The 23,687-nt window shown below is 44.4% G+C and overlaps 3 protein-coding genes across 4 annotated transcripts in view; 2 read left to right on the top strand and 1 right to left on the bottom strand.

Annotated features, from left to right (window-relative positions):
- Nucleotides 1-16,359, bottom strand: part of MYO1E (myosin IE) — a 198,905-nt gene extending 182,546 nt beyond the window's left edge. The window contains exon 1 of the mRNA XM_041745375.1: nucleotides 16,248-16,359. Within this exon, the coding sequence (XP_041601309.1) occupies nucleotides 16,248-16,250 (3 nt within the window). The 5' untranslated portion in view covers nucleotides 16,251-16,359. The remainder of the gene's footprint in view (nucleotides 1-16,247) is intronic.
- Nucleotides 12,129-12,724, top strand: LOC121485245 (60S ribosomal protein L17-like). The gene has a single exon (XM_041745379.1). The coding sequence runs from the start codon at nucleotides 12,170-12,172 to the stop codon at nucleotides 12,722-12,724; it is 555 nt and encodes a 184-aa protein (XP_041601313.1). The 5' UTR covers nucleotides 12,129-12,169.
- A 41-nt stretch (nucleotides 16,360-16,400) lies between the features above and the next one.
- LOC121485244 (basic proline-rich protein-like) lies at nucleotides 16,401-19,530 on the top strand. 2 transcript variants are annotated; one of them, XM_041745376.1, is made up of 3 exons: nucleotides 16,401-16,879; nucleotides 16,989-17,308; nucleotides 19,368-19,530. In XM_041745376.1, exons 1-2 carry the CDS (start codon nucleotides 16,401-16,403, stop codon nucleotides 17,116-17,118), a joined length of 609 nt encoding a protein of 202 aa, XP_041601310.1. In that variant the 3' UTR covers nucleotides 17,119-17,308; nucleotides 19,368-19,530. The 2 variants fall into 2 exon arrangements, with proteins under 2 accessions (XP_041601310.1, XP_041601312.1); XM_041745378.1 differs by lacking the exon at nucleotides 16,989-17,308.
- Nucleotides 19,531-23,687: the final 4,157 nt, after the last annotated feature.

Raw genomic sequence — 23,687 nt, 5'->3', positions numbered from 1 at the left:
CTAATATCCTGTTCTATTAAAAGAAAACTCCAAAGGAAGCCCTACTGGTTTTATTGGAGGGGGCTATTTTTATCTTCGAAAACATTTCCAGTTTACAATTAGTTAACTGTGTACTTTAATCCACCAGCTCTCACCACTCATTCGTTGGAGGCTTCGACACCACCACCAAGTTGCAGTGGAAGGCTTTCCACTCTCTCTGCATTTTTGGCCTACTGGGAACAACAGTTTGGCTCCATTCAGCAAAGTTGCGGCTTCCACTGTGCCAGGCGTTTTGCCAGGTGATGGAAACACAAAAGTGAGGGTGACACAGTGTCCCCTTTAGGAGTCTACACCCTAATTGTGATGTGGGAAGCAAAAGCAAAAGAAAAATTCATTTCCTTACCACTTATGGCCCTTTCACAAGTCCTCAAAACAGGCAGAGTGACATTCCTCTAGGAAGTCAGCTGCCTTCACATTAATGCTTTGCTAAAGTCAAAAGATAATCTCAGCTGGACCCTCCAGGATCCTGTAAGTCTCCTTCAACATGTAAAAAGCCCTCTGGAAACTTCCTTTATCTCTATCCCCCAAGACACATGTTGGCAATCATTCCCCAAGCATATGGCCCACCGATATAGATCTGAAGGGTCTCCTGACTAAGGTTTCATATAGACAGTAACAAAAAAACTTTTCCCAACAATAAGTTGCCCCTCAAGGTCCTGGAAACCCTGCTTCCAAAATTCTGTAGAGACTTACATTATCCCTAACCCTCTCCCAACTTGAAGTATACACAGGCCACTCCTCATGACCTCATACACCTTTCTACCCTCAGGTCCTGTCCCTGTGCTTTATTAAAACCACCTTTTTGCACCAAAGACGGTACCAGAATTCCTTCTTGGTGGTTGGTGTTGAGATGTAACATCTTTCTTCCATCAGTAGGACAGGACAATAAACAAATATTTAATGAATTAATATCACTCAAAAACCTCCCATTGGTAGGAGGACCCCAAATAACCTTGCCTGTCTCAACCCTGCCATTCTTGGTCTAGAAGCCACTTAAAATCTCACTCAGAATGCCTGAGTGGCTCAGTGGTTGAGCATCTGCCTTCAGCTCAGGGTGTGATCCCGGGGTCCTGGGATCAAGTCCCACAGCAGGCTCCCTGCAGGAACTGCCTCTGCCTATGTCCCTGCCTCTCTGTGTGTCTCTCATGAATAAATACATGAAGAAGAAGAAGAAAGAAGAAGGAAGAAAGAAGAAAAAAGAAAGAAGAAAGAAGAAAGAAGAAGAAGAAGAATGTTCTAGCTGGTGACCATTCGTATCTTTCCAGACCCCACCAGTTATTCAGACATCCTCCCCTTCCTCCTGCCTCACCTTGGAGGCCATTTCTTTTATACCCTGGAGAGCTCAGAATTCCTCACACCCCATCCACCTGGAGCAGAGTGTGGAAAACAGACTCCAAAAAGCTCACAAAATGCAAGTCTGCCCATTCTGCTATAGTTGATGAGCTCCAACAGAAAGATTTCATGAGGACAGTTTGAATGTACCAGTATTCGGATTACCTGTGAGTTTTAAACATCTGAATTCAACCTGTCTCCAAATCCACAAGCAACTTAAAAAAAAAAAAAAAGCATACTGTCTGCTTCAGAATCCCCTTTCGATTCTGTCAGTCCCTTATTCCATCTGTATCTCTGCCTGTTCCCGAAACATCCACACTTGTGAAGATCACTGGCAACAGATACAATAGATGCCATTATCTGGGAGAACTACCTCTTTTTACAGATTCTGAAACAGCTGGGGGGCCGGGCGGGGGTGTTTGCTCTGGTTTCAGCATTACAGCTGGCAGGTGAGTGAAGACAGGTCTGATGGGCAGACTGATTCTCCTGCCTTTAGTGAATGAGCGGCTCGGCTTTCTGGTGCCCTTTTAAGTATCTTCTCCTCTCTGTCCTCACCGGTCCATCTCTCCAGAGGCAAGCTGAATGAAGTGAAGAGTGATGCCAACATCAGAAAACTTCATCGTTTCCAATGAAATCAAAGGCTCTGGTAACATTTGAATCACAGGGTGCTTTCACAGCTTCACCCCTTCCCTGGGTCACTCCATTAGCCGAGTAACCAAGAGCAGCGGTTTACTGGTGGGATTTAAGTGGCATTACACTGTGTCGGGTGTTCTATCCACTGGCTACTCAAAATAGAGACCAAGTGGGTGGTTTTAAAGACTATACTCACACACAGCAGAAGGAAACACAGCAAGTATTTCCCCCCAATATGTTTAAAAATAGCACTGGGGATGCCTGGGTGGCTCAGTCCGTTAAGCATCTACCTTTGGTTCAGATCATGATCTCAGAGTCCTGGGATCAAGCCCCCTGTGCTCTCCCTTCTGAGTGGGGAGCCTGCTTCTCCCAGTCGCTCTCCCTCTCCTTTGCCCCTCCCCCTGCTCATGCTCTCTTGCTCTCGCTCTCTCTCAAATAAATAAATAAAATCTTAAAAAAAAAATGCAAGTATTGAGAAAGTCATATGGAATGTGGTTGAAATAAACTTAGGTTTATTTAACAAATGAAATAAACCTAAGTTTATTTCAAACTTTCTAAAAAAAATAAAATAAAAGATAGCGCTGTATATCTAGTAGGACAAATCACAAAACAAGGTAGGATACAAAGATGAACAAGGGCTCTACCTGAAAAGTAACTGACCAGAAGAGAAGATAAAACATGCATAAACAGTCATGAAATCTTTGCAGCTAAGACAACCATGGGATTTTGAAGATAACTTTCAACTCTAAGACTCAATAAGGTGGAATTGGGACTCGCCTAAAAGGAGAATTAGACCATTGGCACGGGGAATTAATTGTAGCTAAACATCAGCCAAAGTGAGAATATCTAAGCCTGTAAGGGGCACTCCAAGTAGTTGGACTTGGCCAGGTGATCCAGGTAAGACATAAAAGAATAAGGTAAACTGAAGCAACACAGCAGAGGTCACATCCATAGGATTCGGCAACTGGTGGAATTTTTCATTTGCTACAACCTTACAGTACATAAAATACACCTTTGCCACCTGACAGTTACATACAACTGCTGCAAAAACTGAAGACTGTTTCATCGCCCCAAACAAAGATGACAGTGTCTATTGTCTCTGTAGACCAGACAACAATTGACAGGCTGGCACTCCCTAGTCACGGGAGAGGTGCTAAGCAGGCTTCTACCGAGGACAAGAAAGAGGGCTGTGACCAAGGTGGGAGGAGAAAGCTGCCTTTCTTTTGGAGGCCTTAATTATGTGTCTCACTTCTGGGCAAGTGCAAACTTGGTTTCCTGCCTTCTCCAACCCTTCTGCATCTAGAAAGGCAAGGACCTTGTGAAGAAAGAACAGGACACTAGATGGATAGAGGATGTGGTTGGGGCTTGGGTCAGGAGAAAGATGGAAGAGGTTATCCGAGCTCCAGTTTTTTTTTTCCTACACTCCAAGCTCTAATCCTAGATAATAGAAACAGGACACAGAAATCTGTGCCAGAGTCCAGTTGTTGAAGCCCAGCAATTTCCTTCTCATTATGTGCCCTCAATTAATAAATATTAATTTTATAATTAGTAACAATAAATCCTTACCAGGAAAATAATGAGCTTTCAATTATTTACATAAAGTCAAAAGCTTATGCCCTTGATTTATATTTGAAAGTCTATATTGCAAGTATAGACTCTTCTCTGTGATCACTGGAGAATTTAAAAACATAATAAATATAAGACCAATGCTGTGACTCTGTTTTTATGCCTTATTTTTATTCTGAAAAATCAAGTTAGTTGCCAACAAATGATACCTACCATTACTTCATGGTAACTTATATTGGTTTAGTGTCTATGGAAATCTTACCAAAAAAATTTGACTTACCACCTTCCACCTCCCTTCTCTCTAGTGCTTTATTATGTTTGATTTTCAAACTTTTCCAGTAAAAGCATGTTTTGGACCAAGATCCCTGGATTGTGGCTCAAGAGACTTATAATTCTAAGTCCATCTCTTCTATTAATTTGCCAAGTGACCTTGGTCAGGCTATTTAAATTCTTTGGACTTTAGAGGGTCATCTAGGGAGGCCTTAGACCACTTTGGGGATTTATGAATATTCTTCCCAGGGAAAAAAATGTGCAAAGGAACATAGACACAAACTTGAGCAAACAATTTCATAGGACCCCCAAGGAGTCTCCAGGATATTTCTTATCCTGACAGTATACATTTAAATGCCTCTGATCATTGAAAGAAACAAGTATTATTTGTAGAGCTATCACCATGATGCAGGCACGTGGAAGAAGGAATGAAGAGACCAATAACCATGAACTGGTTCTACCAATCCTACCTAAGCAAGTAATGCCTGAGTACAGCTAGGACTGCAGGGTAGGGAGCCACCCCTGTTCTGCAGTCCAAGACAATGTATGCCAAGATATCACTGCTCCATACCCCTGCAGGTGAAACGGGGACAAGTATCAAGAAGACTGCCCAGTGACTGGAGATGTCTACATTATTCTGTAAAACAGAGCTCCTACTGTTAAAAGTCAAGTGGAAGCCCAAAGAGTAGTTAGCGCCAAGAGCTGAGTTTTGCTTATTTAAAAGCCAACCTAAATACAGATATAAAGTGATATCTAAGATTTGCTCCAAAACAGACTAAGGAAAGGTGAAAATACAGAAAATGGGGTTGGAACAATTGCATGCTGATAAATTAGACAACTGAGAAGAAATGCATAAATTCCTAGAAACATACAACTTATCAACACCAAATCATGAATAAATAGAAAATCTAAATTATTGGCAAGGAGAACGAATCAGTAATCAAAAAAATCCCAACAAAGAAAAGGCCAGGGCCAAATGGCTTCCCTGGTAAATTCTACTAAATATTTAAAAAAGTATTTATACCCCTCTCAAACTCAAAAATGAAGGAGAAAGGAACACTTCCAAACTCATTTTACAAGACCAGCCAGCATTACCCTGATACCAAAACCAGACATGAACACCACAAGAAAATTACAGGCCAATGTCCCTGATGAACAGAGATCAAAAATCCTTAACAAAATCCTAGCAAACCAAATTCAATAATATATCAAAATGATCATACACCAAAATCAAGATTTATTCCAGGGATTCAGGAATGGCTCAACATCCACAAGTCAATCACTGTGATACACCCCCATTAACAAAAGGAAAACAAGATCAGCCATGAGTTGCCCAGTGTTGAAGTTGAGGGATGAGTTTTCTCTCCATTTGTGTAGTTAAAATTTTTCCATTTAAAAACACAGGGAGAAGGAGAGAAAGTCAAAGTGAAAGATCCATGATTTTTGAGACTGTGTTCAAAACCAAGTTAATCCTCAATTTACATCTTGTTCAGAGCTCACAGACAGCAGTCTGTGGCTCACAGAAGACGAAATTGACACGGGGTTATTTGGGGCCCCATCTTACTGTCCGAAAGATATGACTTTCAACCAAGACAAAAAAGTATTTTTGTGTGTGTGAAGTAAGTCTTTGTCCACATGACAGCTCAGTGCTGGCTGAAAAGGCAGAAAATTAGGCAGGGAACAGTATTGTCCCCACCTGTTCCAAACAGTATTATTCCACCCTTATGTCCAACAGGCCATCCAGCCCAGTCTGGTTTGGCATGATTCACTGCACTCCCAATTTGGACTTATTTCTAAAATATCTGTTATTTTCACAAAGCTCCCCTTAACAGATAGAAAATTATTTTTCTTCTGGTTGTTAGTTTCTGCTTTTACTTTTTTCCTCCAATAAAAAAAGTAAAGATCATACTGAGTCTCCATACTACAAAAGAACTGCAGTTCCAATTCCTTGTGCTTTGGGAAAATAGGAGCAGTGGACCTATCAAGAGCCATGGTGGCTTCTGTCATACAGAGGGTCAGCCAGGGTAAAGCTGAAGCTGCCACGGAAACCATTCCTGCCTCAATGTATTCAGCCAATTAAGGCAAGCTGAAAGAAAGGATGAGGGTGGAGAACTGTAGCTCAGCCCTCAGGTACTCTTCTCCCACACTACTTTGGGCTTGGCCATGTGACTTGCTTTGGCCAATGGGGCAACAACAAGCATGATGCAAGCTGAGGTTTAAAAAAATGTGTGTGTGCTGGGGCTTGCTTTCTCTTTCGCTAGTTCTTGGGAACCCTCTGTCCACTGCTATGTAAACAAGCCAGGACATGGCCAAGTCATCTCCACTGCCCCAGCTGAAATCGTGCCAGCTATCTGACACGGATGGGAGTGAGCACATCCTAGATCATCTATCCCTAGCCAAGCCATCAGCTGACCACAGGGTTCTGAGGAACCAGTCCAGCCCACAACTGCCCAGCCAATGCACAAATCATGAGAAATAATGTTTATTACTTAAACTACCAAGTTTGAGGTGGTTTATTGTACCAAAAGCCAGCAGACACAACAGGACAAAAAAAGTGAACATCCTGGGATATAATCCCTAATGACACTTTATATAACACTCAATGGGACTTAATAATGATTTGATTATATGTCAACTGTCATTAAAATAATCTGATATAGATCCAAAATTGACCATACTCCCTAATATTCATCTCAACTCAATGTTTGTTCCAACTTTTGGAATGAAATAGTATGGGTTTCAGAAGTTTATGAACCTCCTAAAATTATATGAAGAATTTGTATGTTTATGTGTCTTTTCTTAATTGGAAAAAGATGTGAAAAGTATGGAGAATAATATAAATATTTATGCACACACTGGCCAGAATTAATGATACAATTTTACTGTATTTGCTAATATATAAAGCAAAACATTACCAATAGTGTTAAAGTTAGTCAACTGACCCGGTATTCTTCCTTTGCTCCATGTAATCTCTACATTAAAGCTGAGGCTCAAACTCACAGCCCTGGGATCAAGAGTCAGATCCTCTACCAAATGAGCCAATCAGGAAGGGTCCCCTCCTTCCCTCTTTAGCAGCTTGAATTTGGTATCTTCCCAGTCCACTGGTTTGTATTTTTAAAATAATATATACATTAATATATATATGAATATGTATCCCCAAACAATATATATAGGTTCGTGTTTTTAAATTTTCCTTATATGGATTTTTATTATACATATTTTTCTACAACTTGCTTCATCACCAAACATGGCTTTTCTGAGATCTATCCATATTGATACCCAATTATCAGTAAGATGCATATACTTATGCATTCCTCTACAAATAGATATTCAAATTGTTGCTGTTTGTTTTTGCTTTTACTATTACAAACGCTGTCAGGACAGGTCAATATCTTCCAACATATTTTCAGAGGACCTCAGGACAGCCTCAAATATTAGGAATCTCTGATAATCTGATGGGAGAAAGTTGAGTTGCTATCATTTTGTAGACACATTTCTGCATTTGAGCGTTCCCAAGTTCTGGAGGAAGCTATCTTTATTTACATTCTAAAACAGCTCAATGCTTTTATATTTAAGTCCAAAGGTCTGCATCTACTTGGGACACTAAAAACAACCTTATTTCTTTGTTGTTGCTGAAAATCCCTACAATCAGACAATGATACTGTCCAAATCACTCTGTTACCAAGAAATGTTACGCTAGGTTGCTATCAACATCAATTGCTAGTCACGCCAATTAAATCACTAAGAGACTAATGATACGGTATCCTAGGTTTTGTTTTTTGTCATGTACAAGGACTAACAGGCTATATTTCTTGTGATTATCTTGTTTCCCTTATTTTCTCCTTTTTTGACCTAATTGAGGTCAGAGGGCTTTCTAGCATGACTTTTCCTTTTACATTTATTCCCAGTGTGATAACCAGTATCCAAACTTTATGATATGCAAAATCCCAAAACAAGGAAATTAAAGCCCAGACCCTTGTTACTCATAATAGGCAATGTTCTTGGGTCTAAATTATCCCACTGTGGTACTACTGAGTAAAATTAACTAAGTTTATTTTTTAATCAACCTTGCCTTCCCTCAGAAGTGTGTGAAATAATTAACATTATACAGATACCTGGATTGAGAAATTTCTTTTTTTTTTTTTTTTTTTTTTATGATAGTCACAGAGAGAGAGAGAGAGAGAGAGGCAGAGACACAGGCAGAGGGAGAAGCAGGCTCCATGCACCGGAAGCCCGACGTGGGATTCGATCCCAGATCTCCAGGATCGCGCCCTGGGCCAAAGGCAGGCGCCTTTGACTGATAAAAGACCGCTGCGCCACCCAGGGATCCCGAGAAATTTCAAATTAGAAATAATTTATTCATTTGCTTGTGAAAGAGCATAAAATTAAAATGTGGTTAAATACTTACATAGGGTGTAGGTCCCTGAACAGTTCTCTTTCTTTACCTTGCTACATTTGGGTTTCTTACCTACAAAATGGCAACAAAACCCATCACTGGTGTTAAGAGTGAAATGAACTCATTTTCGCTCATCATTTGTCCATTAGGCCATGACCTCCTCATAAAGTGATGCTAATTCATCAGTGATTTCTCAGTGGTTGCCACCATATTCGGTAAGGATTCCTACATATTAAGCAAGTCTGCTATAACCTTTTTTGCAACTACTGTTGTCTTTTCCACTTTGGGGTTCAAAGCTCTCCATCTCCAATTACTTGCATTCTCTGATAAGAGAACTCATACTCATCAAGTTGGAACCAGAGGCCTGAGCATCCAGTCATGTCACACATTTGAGTGTCAACAGCATAATCTATGAAGAACACCAATAGCACCCACCTTTGAACCAGGGCTTGGGAGTGTGGAGTGTCCCCCAAGCCTGCCTGTCCTGCTTCTGACTGCACCAAAGAGGGGGGCTACCATGGCTTAGGAGCAACAGGAGGCTGAGCAGTTCATTACTGACCAAAGAGATTCCAGGGGGTACAGAGAGGGTCTCCCTGCCCTGGAGGCAAAGTCTCTGTACAGTTATGACAGGCTGGACAATCAGGCTACATGGGAATTATAATGTCACCACCTAAATATGATAAATATGCTCATCAAGGAGAAGAATTTATAAAATAGGTGGGAAAATACCAAGCCCAAATTGTACATTTGCCCCATAATTACAACTACAGAAAAATGATGTGCATTTGGATAGGCTGGAAGGAAACCCAGAGACGTGAAAATAATTACTGTTCAGGTAGTGGTATCCTGGGTGAATTCTCCTAAATTTATTTCTTATAATCTCTTTTTTTTTAATTTTTAAAAAAGATTTTATTTTATTCATGAGAGACACACAGAGAGAGTCAGAGACATAGGCAGAGGGAGAAGTTGCCTCCCCACAGGGAACCCTATTTGGGACTTGATCCAGGGACTCTGGGAACACGCCCTGAGCCAAAGGCAGATGCTCAACCACTGAGCCACCCAGGGTCCCTCTTAGAATCTTCTAAAGTTGATACAGTAATGAATTAAAAATAAATGACCTTCTACCTCCAAGTAGGCTTTTTTGCAGGAAAGAAGTAATTTCCAGAAACAGCTGAGAGGGACTTGGTATGAAATCTGGTGAGTAAGATGGGTAATCAGGTGAACACTAACATTTTAGGTCATAGAGGAAGTTAAAAAAAAAAAAAAGATTTTCTTAAATGGCCATTGAGAAGTGCTTTGTACATTAATGACATTGTTCCCTGGTGGCAACTCAGAGGGGAGGGCCGACTTCACTGGGATGTACAGTTGCAGGTTCCACGGCTTGTCAGAGCCAATACCTCTATTTTAGGGAGCACTCTTGACTAGTTCCATTTCTCTCAAGTGTGGCTGTCATAAAGATAGGTTAAAAAAAAAATAACAAAGAAACAACACTTTGCTAGGATGCCCAAAACCCTTTTGTCTCTGCCAATATAAATTGTGAGGTTGAAATTCAAAACACAATTTGCTTATTACCATTATTACAGAATGTGCTTGTAGGGCCAGAATGTTTATTTTTAATACCTTTGGCATTTAACCTTTAACCTCTTATTGCTCTGTAAATATTGAGTCCCAGCAAGGTTTAAAAAAATAAAAATATTAAAAACTCACCATTTTAATCACATATTGATGAAAACACAATTGCTGCATCTTTGTAAAAAAAATAGTAGATGACTCATACTTGGAAAATCATAACAGTACATAATTTGTACATATTCCATAATGAAGCTCATAATATCTTGCATTTGTACACTAGTTTCAAAATATTTCTGCTTTTTGAAGCTGATGAAGAAAGCTTTCACAAGTTCTTACCAAGTAATGAGATGATCCTTTCATTAGGAAATGCAAAGTACTGCACATTCTCTCTTTTATTTAATCTCACAAAAGCTCATGACATTAACATTTGAGTACAGGATCAAAAAGTCATATTCTGAGTCATAGTTACCAAAATGCTCATTATCTAGCCCCAAGGATAACCCCTGAGACAGACCTCAAATCCATGAGATTCAACTGGGAAAGGAGAAGTAACAGAGGTCTAGCGTGCAGTATAGAGCAGGGGGGCATTTTCATCAAAAGAATGGAGTGACAAGTTAAGAAAGAAAAATACAATTAACCTCCTCACCACTCATACAACTTACGCATCTACACTGGTGTTTAGATAGCTCCGAATCTGGATGCAGATTTTCCCTGTTAATTGTTTGGAGGTTCCATGGGCTGAAAATACCAGGCAATTCCCTCCCTTAAGGGAAACGCTGTGGGAAGGTGTGGATGTATCAACAAAACACCTTTACTGGTATACGGCTAAAGTTTAGACATTCCTGTTGGTGAGTGAAGAGAAGGAAGCATGTGGTTCTCAGGGATACCACTTTGAGACTTACAGTAGAATGGCTACAAACAGCTGACCTGCAGGTGTTTGGCCTCTCGGCAGTGATCAAAACACTTCAAAAAGTACAGGTCCGGCAGAACAATTTGGATTTCCACCTTCCCTTGAAATATGGATGTCTGGGTGGCTCAGCAGTTGAGCATCTGCCTTCGGTTCAGGGCATGATCTGGGGGTCCTGTGACGGAGGCCTGCATCAGGCTCCCTGTAGGGAGCCTGCTTCTCCCTCAGCTTATGTCTCTGCCTCTTTCTGTGTGTCTTTCATGAATAAATAAATAAAATCTAAAAAAAAAAGAAAGAAAGAAAGAAATGTGTAATATGGTCAATGTAACCATGGTAATATGGTAGATAGAACTAACCATGGTCTAAGGTCAAGTAATTGTGTCTCTCTGTAGAGGAGTATATTTACTTTCTAGAGGCCAGCCTCACCCCATCAAAAATTGCATCCTGTAGATACCTGAGTTTGCAACCACTGATAATCAAGCTGAAATCTCCGGCAAGAGTGTGGAAGAGGTGGGCTTTACCTTCCACAACTGTCTGCTTCCTCCATTTCTCCATCCCCATCCATCTACTGATCCACTGGCTTTCCCTTCGTGCTCCGCACAGATCAAACTTTTCCCATGAGGCTAGCCAACTCACACTGGCCCCTAGATAGTATCGTGAGCTCCAGATCTTCCCCTAACCCCTTTGCCTCCATCATAACTTTTTTGGGGGTACCTGGCTGGCTCAGTCAATAGAGCATGCAACTCTTGATCTCAGGATTATAAATCTGAGCTCTATTTTGGGTGTAGAGATTTCTTAAAAATAAAATCTTAAAAAAAACCCTTTTTTGTACTTCAATCCATTTTTTTGTGTGTGTTGTTTTGGTTTGGTTTTGTATTATGTCGTTTGGGCCAGGAAACTATTAGCAAATCTGATAAACTAATCAAGGGGAATGGACTAGGTTACCTTCCCAGAAAACATATTTGAAATGGATTCCAGACTTTCTGAATATATGCCCTGCTTTCACCCAAAGGAACTTACCTACCTTGTAGTCAGCTGACAGATTTCTAAGTTCATAAGTGTATTCCTGTGTATTTTTTATGAATAACATCTGCAATTTATTCGCAAGTAATATGGAAGTGAGGAAAAAGGATGTATCCTGACCGCAGTCTGAGCAGATGGCCAATTCAGATTCACTCAAATAACTTAGTGTATTGAAGTCAGAGAAGCCCTATGAATAACTGCTGTACCTAGAGTATGTTAGAGCTACAGACATGGGTTCCAGCCCATTAGACAGTCCAAACTGTCATGACCACAAAAGCACAACCTCCTTTGTAAATGATAAAGCCAGGTTCGACAAAAGGAAATCTTATAAGGTAAGATTAATTAAAAGACAAGGAGGGGAGTTCTCATGAATTCTCCCAGGAACCACCGCTCTTCCTCTTCCCCCGAGCGGCCTGAGGTGACCTCCGGAGATGGTTCACTACTCGCTGGACCCAGAAAACCCTACAAAATCATGCAAGTCGAGAGGTTCGAATCTTCGTGTTCACTTTAAGAACACACGTGAAACTGCCCAGGCCATCAAGGGTATGCATATTCGAAAAGCCACCAAGTATCTGAAGGATGTCACTTTGCAGAAGCAGTGTGTGCCATTCCGTCGCTACAATGGTGGAGTTGGTAGGTGTGTGCAGGCCAAACAGTGGGGCTGGACACAAGGTCGGTGGCCCAAGAAGAGTGCTGAATTTTTACTGCACATGCTTAAAAATGCGGAGAGTAATGCCGAACTTAAGGGTTTAGATGTAGATTCTCTGGTCATTGAGCACATCCAGGTGAATAAAGCCCCCAAGATGCGACGTAGAACCTACAGGGCTCATGGCCGGATTAATCCATACATGAGCTCTCCCTGCCACATTGAGATGATTCTTACTGAAAAAGAGCAGATTGTTCCTAAACCAGAAGAGGAGGTTGCACAGAAGAAAAAGATATCCCAGAAGAAACTGAAGAAACAAAAACTTATGGCCCGGGAGTAAATTCTGCATAGAATAAATGCAAAAAAAAAAAGACAAGGAGGGACGCCTGGGTGGCTCAGTGGTTGGGCACCTACATTCGGCTCAGGTCATGATCCCAGGATCCAGGATCGAGTCCCACATCGGGCTCCCTGTGGGCAGCCTGCTTCTCCCTCTGCCTGTGTCTCTGCCTCTCTCTCTCTCTGTCAGTGTCTTTCATGAATAAATATTAAAAAAAAAAAAGACAAGGAGATTGTTGTACCCTCCTAACTAAGGTACATACACTAAATTATAAAGACAGGCTGAGATTTTTTTTTTCCCAGTTCTTCCAAGTCTCCTATGGAAAAAGGTACAAATTAATATTGCCCGGTAGCATTGTTGCTTCTCCAAAAATGGAGAAAAGTATTCCGAAGTGAACTTTCAGGAAAAAGATACGGGATGAACTATAAACTGGACATTGTGCTCATGAATCAGAAAATGACAATACTCCTTATGAGTCACAAGTGAATGAATCTCGGCAGGGCCTTGGGGACGGGTGGAGAGTCTTTCTCACATGCTACCAGACTTCCTAAAAGAACACACACACAAACACACACACACACAAACATGCAAACAGCAATACAGGTGCTCTCCTACAACCCAGTCAAGGGCGATGAATTATATTCTCCATGCTAACCCTCAGCCACACCCACCGAAGGCAATGCCCTTTCTCTTCCTGTTCTGAGCAGCTGAAGGATGCAGCTGGGCAGACCCAGACAGATGTGAAACACAAAATGAAGTCTCATTTGACCCGAAGGCGTCTTATATAAACAGTACACATTATAACTGAGGCTTCCGACTATTTAGGATGGGCGATGCTCTGTTCTCAGACAATTTCACATAGCTAATGAACAATTTCTCAAGCCGGTCAAGAAACGATTCATTTAATTTTTGCCAAGTTACTTTACATCTAGTAGACTGAGCGATGGCACATCTCCGATTTCAGGACAGCAACAGTTTCAACTTTTTTCTGATGCACTGATAGTCTGGCTGCCCACAACAGGGCCATCTGTGCTACTGGCAGGGAACCCATCAATAGGTAAGTCACACCCTGTCCTCCCACAGACACAGTACACAACTCTGGAAACAATTTTCTTCCTTAGAACATGCCTGCTCTGAACCCACCTGATCAACCATCTTCTTCAAAAGCAATGCCGCCGAACTGACCATGGAGATCTCGAGGTCTCCAGAAGACCTGTCATAGTCTACTTTGTAGTGTGTCCTGCAAGACACAGGAGCTAACTAAGGGAAAGTTAATGTTCTCAAGGTAGCACTCAAGTATTTGAATTCAGTTAAGTTTCTTTAAGCTCTTGACATAAACACATTGATTTTTTTTTTTTTTTTTTTTTTAGAAATATTGAACCATGGAAAATACTTAGGGCCATTCCAAAGTACTGGGACTATCACATTGCTTAAATTTAAAGTGGCCAATTAGGTAGTGGCCCAATTAGGTAGCTCCTCCACCCAACCACACACTCAGTGTAATAAGTAAATGGTTCTCTTACAGGGGTTCCAAAAATAATGTAGGTTAGACTGACTTCTTAAAACCTGAAACTTAAAGAGGTCCTCTTAGGGAGAAGCAGAGGTGACACAATGTTGGACTATGTAAAACGACCAAGCTTCTGTCAAAGATGCCCTTTTAAAGACGGTTTTGTTTTTAAGCATTCTTCTGAATCAACACAGACTAGGTCTGGAACTGCTTTTGTGTTGTGTATGTACGTTCAGATGGGTCTTGGCCACATTTCTCAGGCTGGTCATGCGGCATTGATGTTTAAATCGGGGTGGTACCAGCTATCCTCTAGGCCTAGGTCCACAGTCACAGTCCTTAAAACAAACCAGAAGAGGATCAGGTCCTCCACCCGAGCAGGGTTCTTTGCAAAGAGGAAAGTGGGGATCCCTGGGTGGCTCAGCGGCCCAGGATCGAGTCCCAGGATCCAGTCCCAGGATCCAGTCCCACGTCGGGCTCCCTGCATGGAGCCTGCTTCTCCCTCTGCCTGTGTCTCTGTCTCTCTCTCTCTGTCTTTCATGAAAAAATAAATTTTAAAAAATCTTTAAAAAAAAAAAAAAAAAGGAAAGAGGCAAGTGTGGAAACTCTGAAGCCTTGCAGTAGAACAACCCCCCCCCCCCATAGACTGTCAGTCTTTTCAAAATAGAGTCCTCGCTTCTGCGCTGCGGGGAGAAACGTACCCCCCGCCCAGGACCCGGGGGCGCGGCTCAGGTTACCGCGGGCGGCGGGAGGCAACGTCGGACCCGAGTCAGAGACCCAGTCGGCCACTTCCACGTATTCCCAAAGTGCCAAAGGAAAAAGAACAAAACATCGACTTCCTCCCGGGCGACCCATTCGCCGGACACCCGCAAAGCGCCAGGCACCTCGCCCTCGGGAAGGGGGGGGGTTTCCTCGGCCTCCCGGGCGCGGAGACCCCGCGGGGTCCCGGCCGCCGACGCCCCGGCGGCGCGCGGTCACTTTCGCTCCCGGCCGCGCGCCCAGCGCCAGGTGCTCAGCCTACCTGGCGCCCCCGCCGGCCTCGGTGCGGCCCGCCCCGCCCCGCCCCCGCCGGCGCGCGGCGGCCCGGCTGCGGGCGGGCAGGGGGGCGGCGGGGCGGGGAGGCGCGGAGGCAGCCGGCGCCCGTGCGCGGGCGGGGAGGGGGCGCGGCGTGCAGGGGGGGCGCGCAGGGGAGGGGGAGAGTAGGGGAGGGGGAGAGTAGGGGAGGGGGCGCGGCGCGTAGGGGAGGGGGGAGAGTAGGGGAGGGGGCGCGCAGGGGAGGGGGGAGAGTAGGGGAGGGGGGCGCGCAGGGGAGGGGGAGAGTAGGGGAGGGGGGCGTGCAGGGGGGGGAGAGTAGGGGAGGGGGAGAGTAGGGAAGGGGGAGAGTAGGGGAGGGGGCGCGCAGGGGAGGGGGAGAGTAGGGGAGGGGGCGCGGCGCGCAGGGGAGGGGGAGAGTAGGGGAGGGGGCGCGGCGCGCAGGGGAGGGGCGCGGGGAGCAGCCTGTCCCCGCGCCGCCGAGCCGCGCTCCCCGCCGCCGCGGGCGGGACCGCAGGGGCAGGGGCGCGGGCGCTGCGCCGCGGTCGGGGCCGGCGGAGCGGGGTCCCCCGGCGGGCCGCGCCCCCGGGCGCAGAGCTGCCCCACGCTGCCTTCCGACAGCCGGCGGCCAGGGCGACCCGGCCACGAAAAAGTTTCGCGGCGCCCGGAGCGCCTCGGAAGAAAGTTTTGCTCGGCGCCCTGGCCCCCGGCCCCCGAACCCCCGGCCCCCGGCCCCCGGCCCCCGGCCCCCGGCCCCCGGCCCCCCGGCCCCCGGCCCCCGAGCCCCCCGGCCCCCGACCCCCCCGGCCCCCCAGCCCCCAGCCCCCCGACCCCCCGGGCCCCGCCGGGGAGGGGGCACGCGGCGGCGCTCGGAGCTCGCGACGTGCCGACGGCCGCGTCCACCTTCTCCACCCGGCCTCGGCGGGCGCCCCGCGCCGCGCTTCCCGCCCCTTCCCGGGGTCGGCGTCCGGGGCGCCGCGGCCAACTCACCATGGTGACGGGCGCCGCGGCCGGTCCGGCTGCCGGGCGCGGGGCTGCAGCGCAGGCTCCTGGGCGAACTTCAAAAGTTGGTCCCCTTCGCCAAAAACAGGCTCCGGACACCCAAGCACTCACGGGAGCCAATGGGAACCCTGGGGGGACTCCATGCAGGCGGGATCGGCGGCGCTAGGTGAGGGCGACCGGGGGCGACCTAGCAGGCGGGGCCCGCGCTGCCCAGGGCAGGCCCCTCGCGCCCGCCCCTCGCGCCCGCCCCTCGCGCCGCCGCGGTGCGCCCCTCGCCCCCGGCGCGGCTCCCGGCTCCCGGCCCCCGGCTCCCGGCCCCCGGCTCCCGGCCGCGCTCCTTCCTCCTTCGGCCACTTACTCCGCACTCCTCCGGCGGAGCCTCGGCTCGGGCCGGGCAATCTGTCCATAAATGGAGAATTCAGCTCGGGCCTGACCAATCAGGGTTTGTTTTCGCAGCGTCACTCCTCGGGGAACCCGTGGCAGCCAACGGGCTCGGAGCCGCCGGAGTCTCCAAAGCCCTCTGGATGCTGTAGTCCTCCCCGCGAGCCTGCGGCGGGCGCGCGGAGCCGGCCGGCCCGGGCGACCCTGCTAGGAGGGGAGAAGCCCTCCCAGACGGAGAGGTGAGCCCCCCATTCACGCGCGCTCTCTCTAACGCGAATATTACAGTAGGTGTGGCTCCCAAGCTCAAGTCGTATGATGTTCCCATAACTTTTTCTTTTTTTTTTTAAGAAGGAAATATTTTATCAGCCTAAAAGATCAGAGTCGTGGCAGCGGCCCAAAGGAAATCCTTTTTCTTTCCAACGTCTGGATTGTGAGGAAAGTCAAAAATATCATTTCCCCTACCCCTCCTTTTACCTGAATTTCCTTGGAAAACAAAGAAAGGCTCTCCCCGCCCCCGCCCCCCGCCCCCCCCCCCCCCTCTTTTGGACTTTTGAGTGGTGCAGAGGTTGCACTGCGGTGAGCAGAGACACAAGGGAAAGAGAAGTGGGAAGAAGGCACCATCCAACCTCAGTCAACCCAATCTGTTGAGAACGGTCAGCAGTACAATGGTAACTGCGAAGGGGTGTGATTAAGGAGCGTGGAGTTTTCAAGACACCGGGTGGGCAGTGGGGAGGAGATTGGAGGTGGGGGAAGAATCCTGAAATAAGGTATAGAGGGTTTTAAAAGTTCAGAAGGTGACCGTGGTGGGTTCCAACAGGATTGTCCTCCCAGGATCAATGGGAGGTAAGATTTGAAAACTTCAGGCCCAGAGAAAGTAGGAAGCAGAATGATTTATTGTGATTTACTTTATGAACTTTGGTGGTAGGCCTTGACTTGGTATTGGATTCTAGAGTTGGTATGGATGTTAAAAGTCATCTTGCCTGGAACGGGTACACAAAAGGTGCTATAGCCTTACAACGGAATACAATTCAGCCTTTAAAAAGGAAAGAAGTACTGACACGGGCCACAGCCTGGACAAACCTTGGAAACATTATGTTAAGTGGAGGAACCCAGGTACAAAAACACATATTACATGACTCCATTTACAAGAAAGTAAAGAATAGGGAAATCTATAGGGGAAGGGAAATCTATGAGAAAACTAAATTAGTGATTGCCAGGGACTGGGAGGAGAAGACGATGGGTGTAATTGCTAGTGGGTTTGCATTTTCTTACTGGGGGTGAGGAAAATATTCTGGAATTAGATCGTGATGATGGTGGCACAACTTTGTGAATATACTGAAAGCCGCTGAATTATACATTTTAGAAGGGTATGGAAATTGTTTCTCCATTGGGGCACCTGGGTGGCTCTGTAGTTGAGCATCTGCCTTTGGCCCAGGGTGTGATCCCAGGGTCCTGGGATCGAGTTCTGCAATGGGCTCCCTGCACGGAGCCTGCTCCTCCCTCTGCCTATGCCTCTGCCTCTCTGTGTGTGTGTCCCATGAATAAATAAGTAAAATCTTTAAAAAAACATTGTATCTCCATTTTATAAATTGAAAGAAAATCATGTTGACTAAATTCTTGTAGTAATCATCCACACAGTGAGGCAATAGGTATAATTGAATGCCTACTATAGGTCAGCACAGCGACTGTGAGTACAATGGTTTCTTCCCTCACCAAGCTTACAGTTTTAGAAAGAGTAAGACAGAAGATAACTTTTTTTAAGATTTTATTTTTATTTATTTGAGAGAGAGCGAGGGATATCACAGAGGGAAAGGGAGAACCAGACTCCCTGCTGAGCAGGGAGCCCAATGTGGGGCTCCATCCCAGGACCCTGGGATCATGACCTGAGCCAAAGGCAGGTGCTTAACCGACTGAGCCACCTAGGCACCCCAACAGAAGATAATTTTAAAACAATAATAATAGGAAAGGTACAAATATAACGAGAAGTGAAATCGTTTTGTGCAAGGAACTGCCATATTTGGAACTACTGTTTAGGTTAGAGAATTCATCTGGCAGCAATCTGTAGCATGAACTGGAAAGGAGTCAGCACTCACTCTGTCCTAGGCACTGAGGGGGTACAGACAGACAGGATCTGCCAAATTCTCAGGTAAACTGGTTCTGTGTTTCAGGGGGCATACCAGAGTATGATCAGGTGTCTTAGGAACCAATGAACAGAGATTACCAAGAGGAATATTGGAGCTTACCAGTTATACAAGAAGCACTGCTTGTGGTGGAAATGACATGTTGCCTAAGCCCCCATCCCATCCAGGGTCAACCCTGGTTAGTAGACAGATTGATATGGGCTTCAAGGTATACAGGCAAAGATTTGGTTGTTTCCCCCAGGGTTATTTTTCCTGGTATTATTTCCTGCAATGAGACACTGAAAAATCTTTTAATAATCCATCAACAACTTACCAATCTTGGATTGATCTAAAACTGTCATGACACTAAATGTTGGTTGTATTATTTTTTTCTAAGATTTTATTTATTTATTCGTGAGAGACACAGAGAGAGAGAGAGGCAGAGACACAGGCAGAGGATGGGACTCGATCCCAGGTCTCCAGGATCACTCCCTGGGCTGAAGGCGGCACTAAACCACTGAGCCACCCAGGCTGCCCAAATGTTTGTTGTATTAACATGCGAGATTTTTTTCTTAAATGCTTACTTTTTTTTCTTTCTTTTTTTTAGGGGACTCCACACCCAATGTGGAGCCCAGCATGGAACTTGAACTCACAACCCTGAGATCAACACCTGAGCTGAGATCAAGAGTCGAATGCTTAACCAACTGAGCCACCCAAGCACCCCTAAATGCTTACTTTTATTTGCCCTAATAAACTCTAGTTTCAAAAGGTAGTTCCAGTAGGTGGGACTCTTGAAGATATATGCTCATATTCATTTTTCTTGATTTTGTAATATAATTCTCTTCCAGATTGAAATATAAATATATATATATCTGTGTGTATATATATATATTTTAAGATTTTATTTATTTATTCATGAGAGAGGCAGAGACATAGGCAGAGGGAGTAGCAGGCTCCCTGCAGGCAGCCCGATGTGGGACTCTATCCCAGGACCCTGGGATCACGACCCAAGCGGAAGACAGACACTCAACCACTGAGCCACCCAGGGGTCTCTAAATATATGTATATATATTAATAGGTATGATGGAGTACCTGGGTGCTCAGTCAGTTAAGCACCCAAGTCTTGATCTCAGCTCAGGTCTTGATCTCAGAGCCATGAATTCAAGCCCCAAGTTGGGCTCCATGCTGAGCGTGGAGCCTACTTAAAAAAAAATTGTTGGGGCACTTGGGTGGCTCAGCGCTTAAGTGTCTGCCTTTGGCTCAGGGTGTGATCCTGGGACCCGGAATCAGGTCCTGCATCAGGCTCCCCATAGGGAACCTGCTTTTCCCTCTGCTTGCATCTCTGCCTCTCACTGTGTGTCCTCATGAATAAATAAAGTCTTTAAAAAAAAATTGTATGGCTAAGCAGTACTTAGATTGTAAGATTTAGTGGCACATAAAAGTGAATTTAAAGTCTGGCTTTGTCACTTAACTAGCTGTGAGATTGTAATTTCTTTGGGCTTCAATTCCCTTATCTATAAAATAGATTGATGTGCATCTGAAATGAAATACATGTAAAAGTGGCCAAGAAATATTGATTCCTTTCTCCTGCCAACTGCCATGTGTTCTAGGTTAGAGATTCAGACCTGGGTCCCTGGGTAGGATCAGACAGATTGAGGCCCTCTGAGTTATATGCCAAGTCGTGGGGGCTTTTGTGTGTGCCCTTTCCTTCAGGGAGAGTTAATAGCTACCATCAAATTCTCCAAGGTGTCATAACTGCCAAAATATTATTAAGACCCACAGCTCTTGATCACATTGGTTATGCCTTCCTGGATCTTTGCCTTTTTGTTTTTCTTGAGGTATAGGGATTAGAACTGAATCTGATAGGGATCCCTGGGTGGCTCAGCGGTTTGGCGCCTGCCTTCAGCCCAGGGCCTGATCCTGGAGACCAGGGATCGAATCCCGTGTCAGGCTCCCTGCATGGAGCCTGCTTCTCTCTCTGTGTCTCTCATGAATAAATAAAATCTTAAAAAAAAAAAAAAAACTGAATCTGATACTATAAGGGCAGAGCTTGGATTCTCAAAGCAGAACCCATAATTCACACTTTGAATGTAGAGAATAGAGTATGAGTGTATGATAGAGCCTATCATTTCACAAAGAACCCCTTCAAGCTCTGCCCTGCTCCATCCCCGTCTTAAGATACATTGTCAGTTTTGGCCTGTCAGTCTTACGTCCTGGTGTACCTGGGAGAGTCCTAGTTTATGCCTTTATCTCAGTGAAATTATTAATTGAACCCCTCTTGCATTACCAAAACAGCCTGATAATTTGAACAATAGGTTATGGTCACTCTGAATTTTTGGCCAAATTGCACTCCCCGCAAAATTCTCACATTATAAAGTTTTTCCAATTTTCTTGATTTACACCTATTTTTGAGAGTACTCATCAATACATTACCCAATATTCTTCGTTATTTGAATTCATAGTAGCAATGAAATGAAAATTACTTGTAAAATTGTAAAACTCATTATAGACACATGATGGAGCTAGTCAGATGAGACTTTACACATACGTGGGCATGATTTAAAATGTGGTTTTATCTCGGCTTGAATGAAAAGGAACAAAGAAAAAAAATCCAATTGGATACAAACCACAATTTCATATGAATCTAGCAGTGAGGGAATCCCTAGGTGGCTCAGCGGTTTAGCACCTGCCTTCGGCCCAGGGCATGGTCCTGGAGTCCCGGGATCGAGTCCCACATCGGGCTCCCTACATGGAGCCTACTTCTCCCTCTGCCTGTGTCTCTGCCCCTCTCTCTGTGTCTTTCATGAATAAATAAATAAAATCTTTAAAAAAAAATCTAGCAGTGAAAAAAATTACTGCTTATACATTTTCCAAATGTAAGAAGACAATATAAGGCAATGAAACTAGTTTCCATGTCAGTACCATAAGAGAACATCAGAATGCATTCACAACAATACAATTAAAGAAAAATTTGTCAATGGGAAAATTAGGCAAGAAGTCTTTAACAAAGCACAAGTGAAAGAAAGATTTGTATCACATCAATGTGGAATGTTCTGGGCAATCACTGTTTCTACCATAACAGGCATTTATTAGGTTCAAAAGGTATCAGCTATGTGCTAAGTGCTTGCTGCATAATAACTAATCCTCCATATAACACTATTAATTTCATTTGCAGTTAAGAAACTAAGCTAAACTTTGCAACCTGGACCAGACAGGCCAGCTCCTGTAAAGAAGAGTGGCAAGAGAGAAATGGGAACTTGAGATGTGTCCATTGATACTAGACTCAACAAAGCTATCAGGGCCAACAGAATAAGGAATGTCCCATACCATATCTGTATTCAGTTGTCCAGAAAATGTAATAAGGATGATAGTTCACCAGACAATTTCAGGTTACCTGTATACCTGTCACCACTTGCAAAAATCTACAATTAAGTGGATGAGACAATTAAGTGGATGAGAACTAACTGCTGACTCCAAATAAAGCTATAAAACTGAAAAAGAAAGAAAAATAAAGATACTAAACCAAGTTTAAGTAACTTGCCCAAGCTGTTACTCAGCTTTTCTGCATCAAATCTATATATTTGCCCACGTCTGAAGCCCCAGCTCTTACCCTATAAGCAGTGACTCCATAGTAGGAATGTCCTACTACAAATTTCAGAAGAAATTTTCCCTGATGCAGGCCCAATATGAGTAAAAACACATTTATTAAAACCCTGGGAGCCTCTCCATACCAGGACTCCTGGAAAAATTCTTGCTTCTTCTTATGTGACCTAAAAATCACATTTGTATTTAAAAAATTACATTTGGGGATGCCTGAGTGGCTCAGCAGGATCCCGAGGTCCGGGATCAACTCCCACCTCAGGCTCCCTGCGAGGAGCCTGCTTCTCCCTCTGCCTGTGTCTCTGCCTCTCTCTCTCTGTGTGTGTCTCTCATGAATAAATAAATCTAAAGAAATTAAAAATTTTAAATTACATTTGTTTTTTTATTTTTATTTTTATTTTTTTAAGTTACATTTGTATAGAGAGTTTAACTCAAATTTAAACAACTTTGTTCTTTTCCTAGTATGTTAATATCAATTTGTACAAAGGATATTGCAGAGAATTTCAACAGTTAGATAACATGTGATACTACTTCTGATTAATATAAGAAAAGTTTTGTGAGGTACCTGGCTGTCCCAGTTGGTAGAGCTTACAACTCTTGATCTCACAGTCATGAGTTGAAGCCGCATGTTGAGTGTAGAGATTAAATTTTTTTTTAAAGATTTCATTTATTTATTCATGAGAGACACAGAGAGAGAGGCAGAGACACAGGCAGAGAGAGAAGCAGGCTCCATGCAGGGAGCCCGACGTGGGACTCGATCCCGGGACTCCAAGATCATGCCCTGGGCCAAAGGCAGGCACCAAACCGCTGAGCCACCCAGGGATCCCCCCCTGAGATTACTTAAATTAATAAAACATTTTTTTTTAAAAGTTTTCTATAATGCAGCTATTATTCTACTGAAATAAAGGAGTGATTTTTACCAAAATAAAGGAACCTGGGTGGCTCAGTCCATTAAGCATCTGACTCTTGACTTTGACTCAGGTCATGATCCCAGGGTCTTCAGCTCAGGGTTATGAGTTCAAGCCCCATGGGAAAAAAAGAAAAAATTAACAGCTTATTAAATGGATTTTTGTTATTATGTTTTCTTTGATTTAAGCCAATATTTTCTTTTTTTTCTTTCTTCTAGTTTCAGTTTGACTTTTACATTCAGAATATAAACTCTGACCTTCCTCCAGATTTAAAATTGATTCCATAATGAGTAATACCAGTTATGATGCTCTATGATCTATCAAGGAGTGAGGTGTATTTCACAGAAGTGAGCTTTGCAGATAACTGAATCTCCTGAATCAACTTCATATCCACCCTGGTTTTCTTTCTTCCTCCTCTT

Source organism: Vulpes lagopus, chromosome 2, assembly GCF_018345385.1.
Source record: "Vulpes lagopus strain Blue_001 chromosome 2, ASM1834538v1, whole genome shotgun sequence".
In the NCBI taxonomy this organism is placed as follows: Eukaryota; Metazoa; Chordata; class Mammalia; order Carnivora; family Canidae; genus Vulpes; species Vulpes lagopus.
This window is presented reverse-complemented; position numbering and strand designations above follow the sequence as displayed.

What these genes read in the sequence shown, in the direction of transcription:
- LOC121485245 (XM_041745379.1), top strand. Translation starts at nt 12,170, where the DNA reads ATGGTTCACTACTCGCTGGACCCAGAAAACCCTACAAAATCATGCAAG.
- LOC121485244 (XM_041745376.1), top strand. Translation starts at nt 16,401, where the DNA reads ATGCAGGCGGGATCGGCGGCGCTAGGTGAGGGCGACCGGGGGCGACCT. An exon ending in AAGCCCTCCCAGACGGAGAG is followed by an intron (nt 16,880 to 16,988) that starts GTGAGCCCCCCA and finishes TTTTTTTTTAAG; the next exon opens with AAGGAAATATTTTATCAGCC.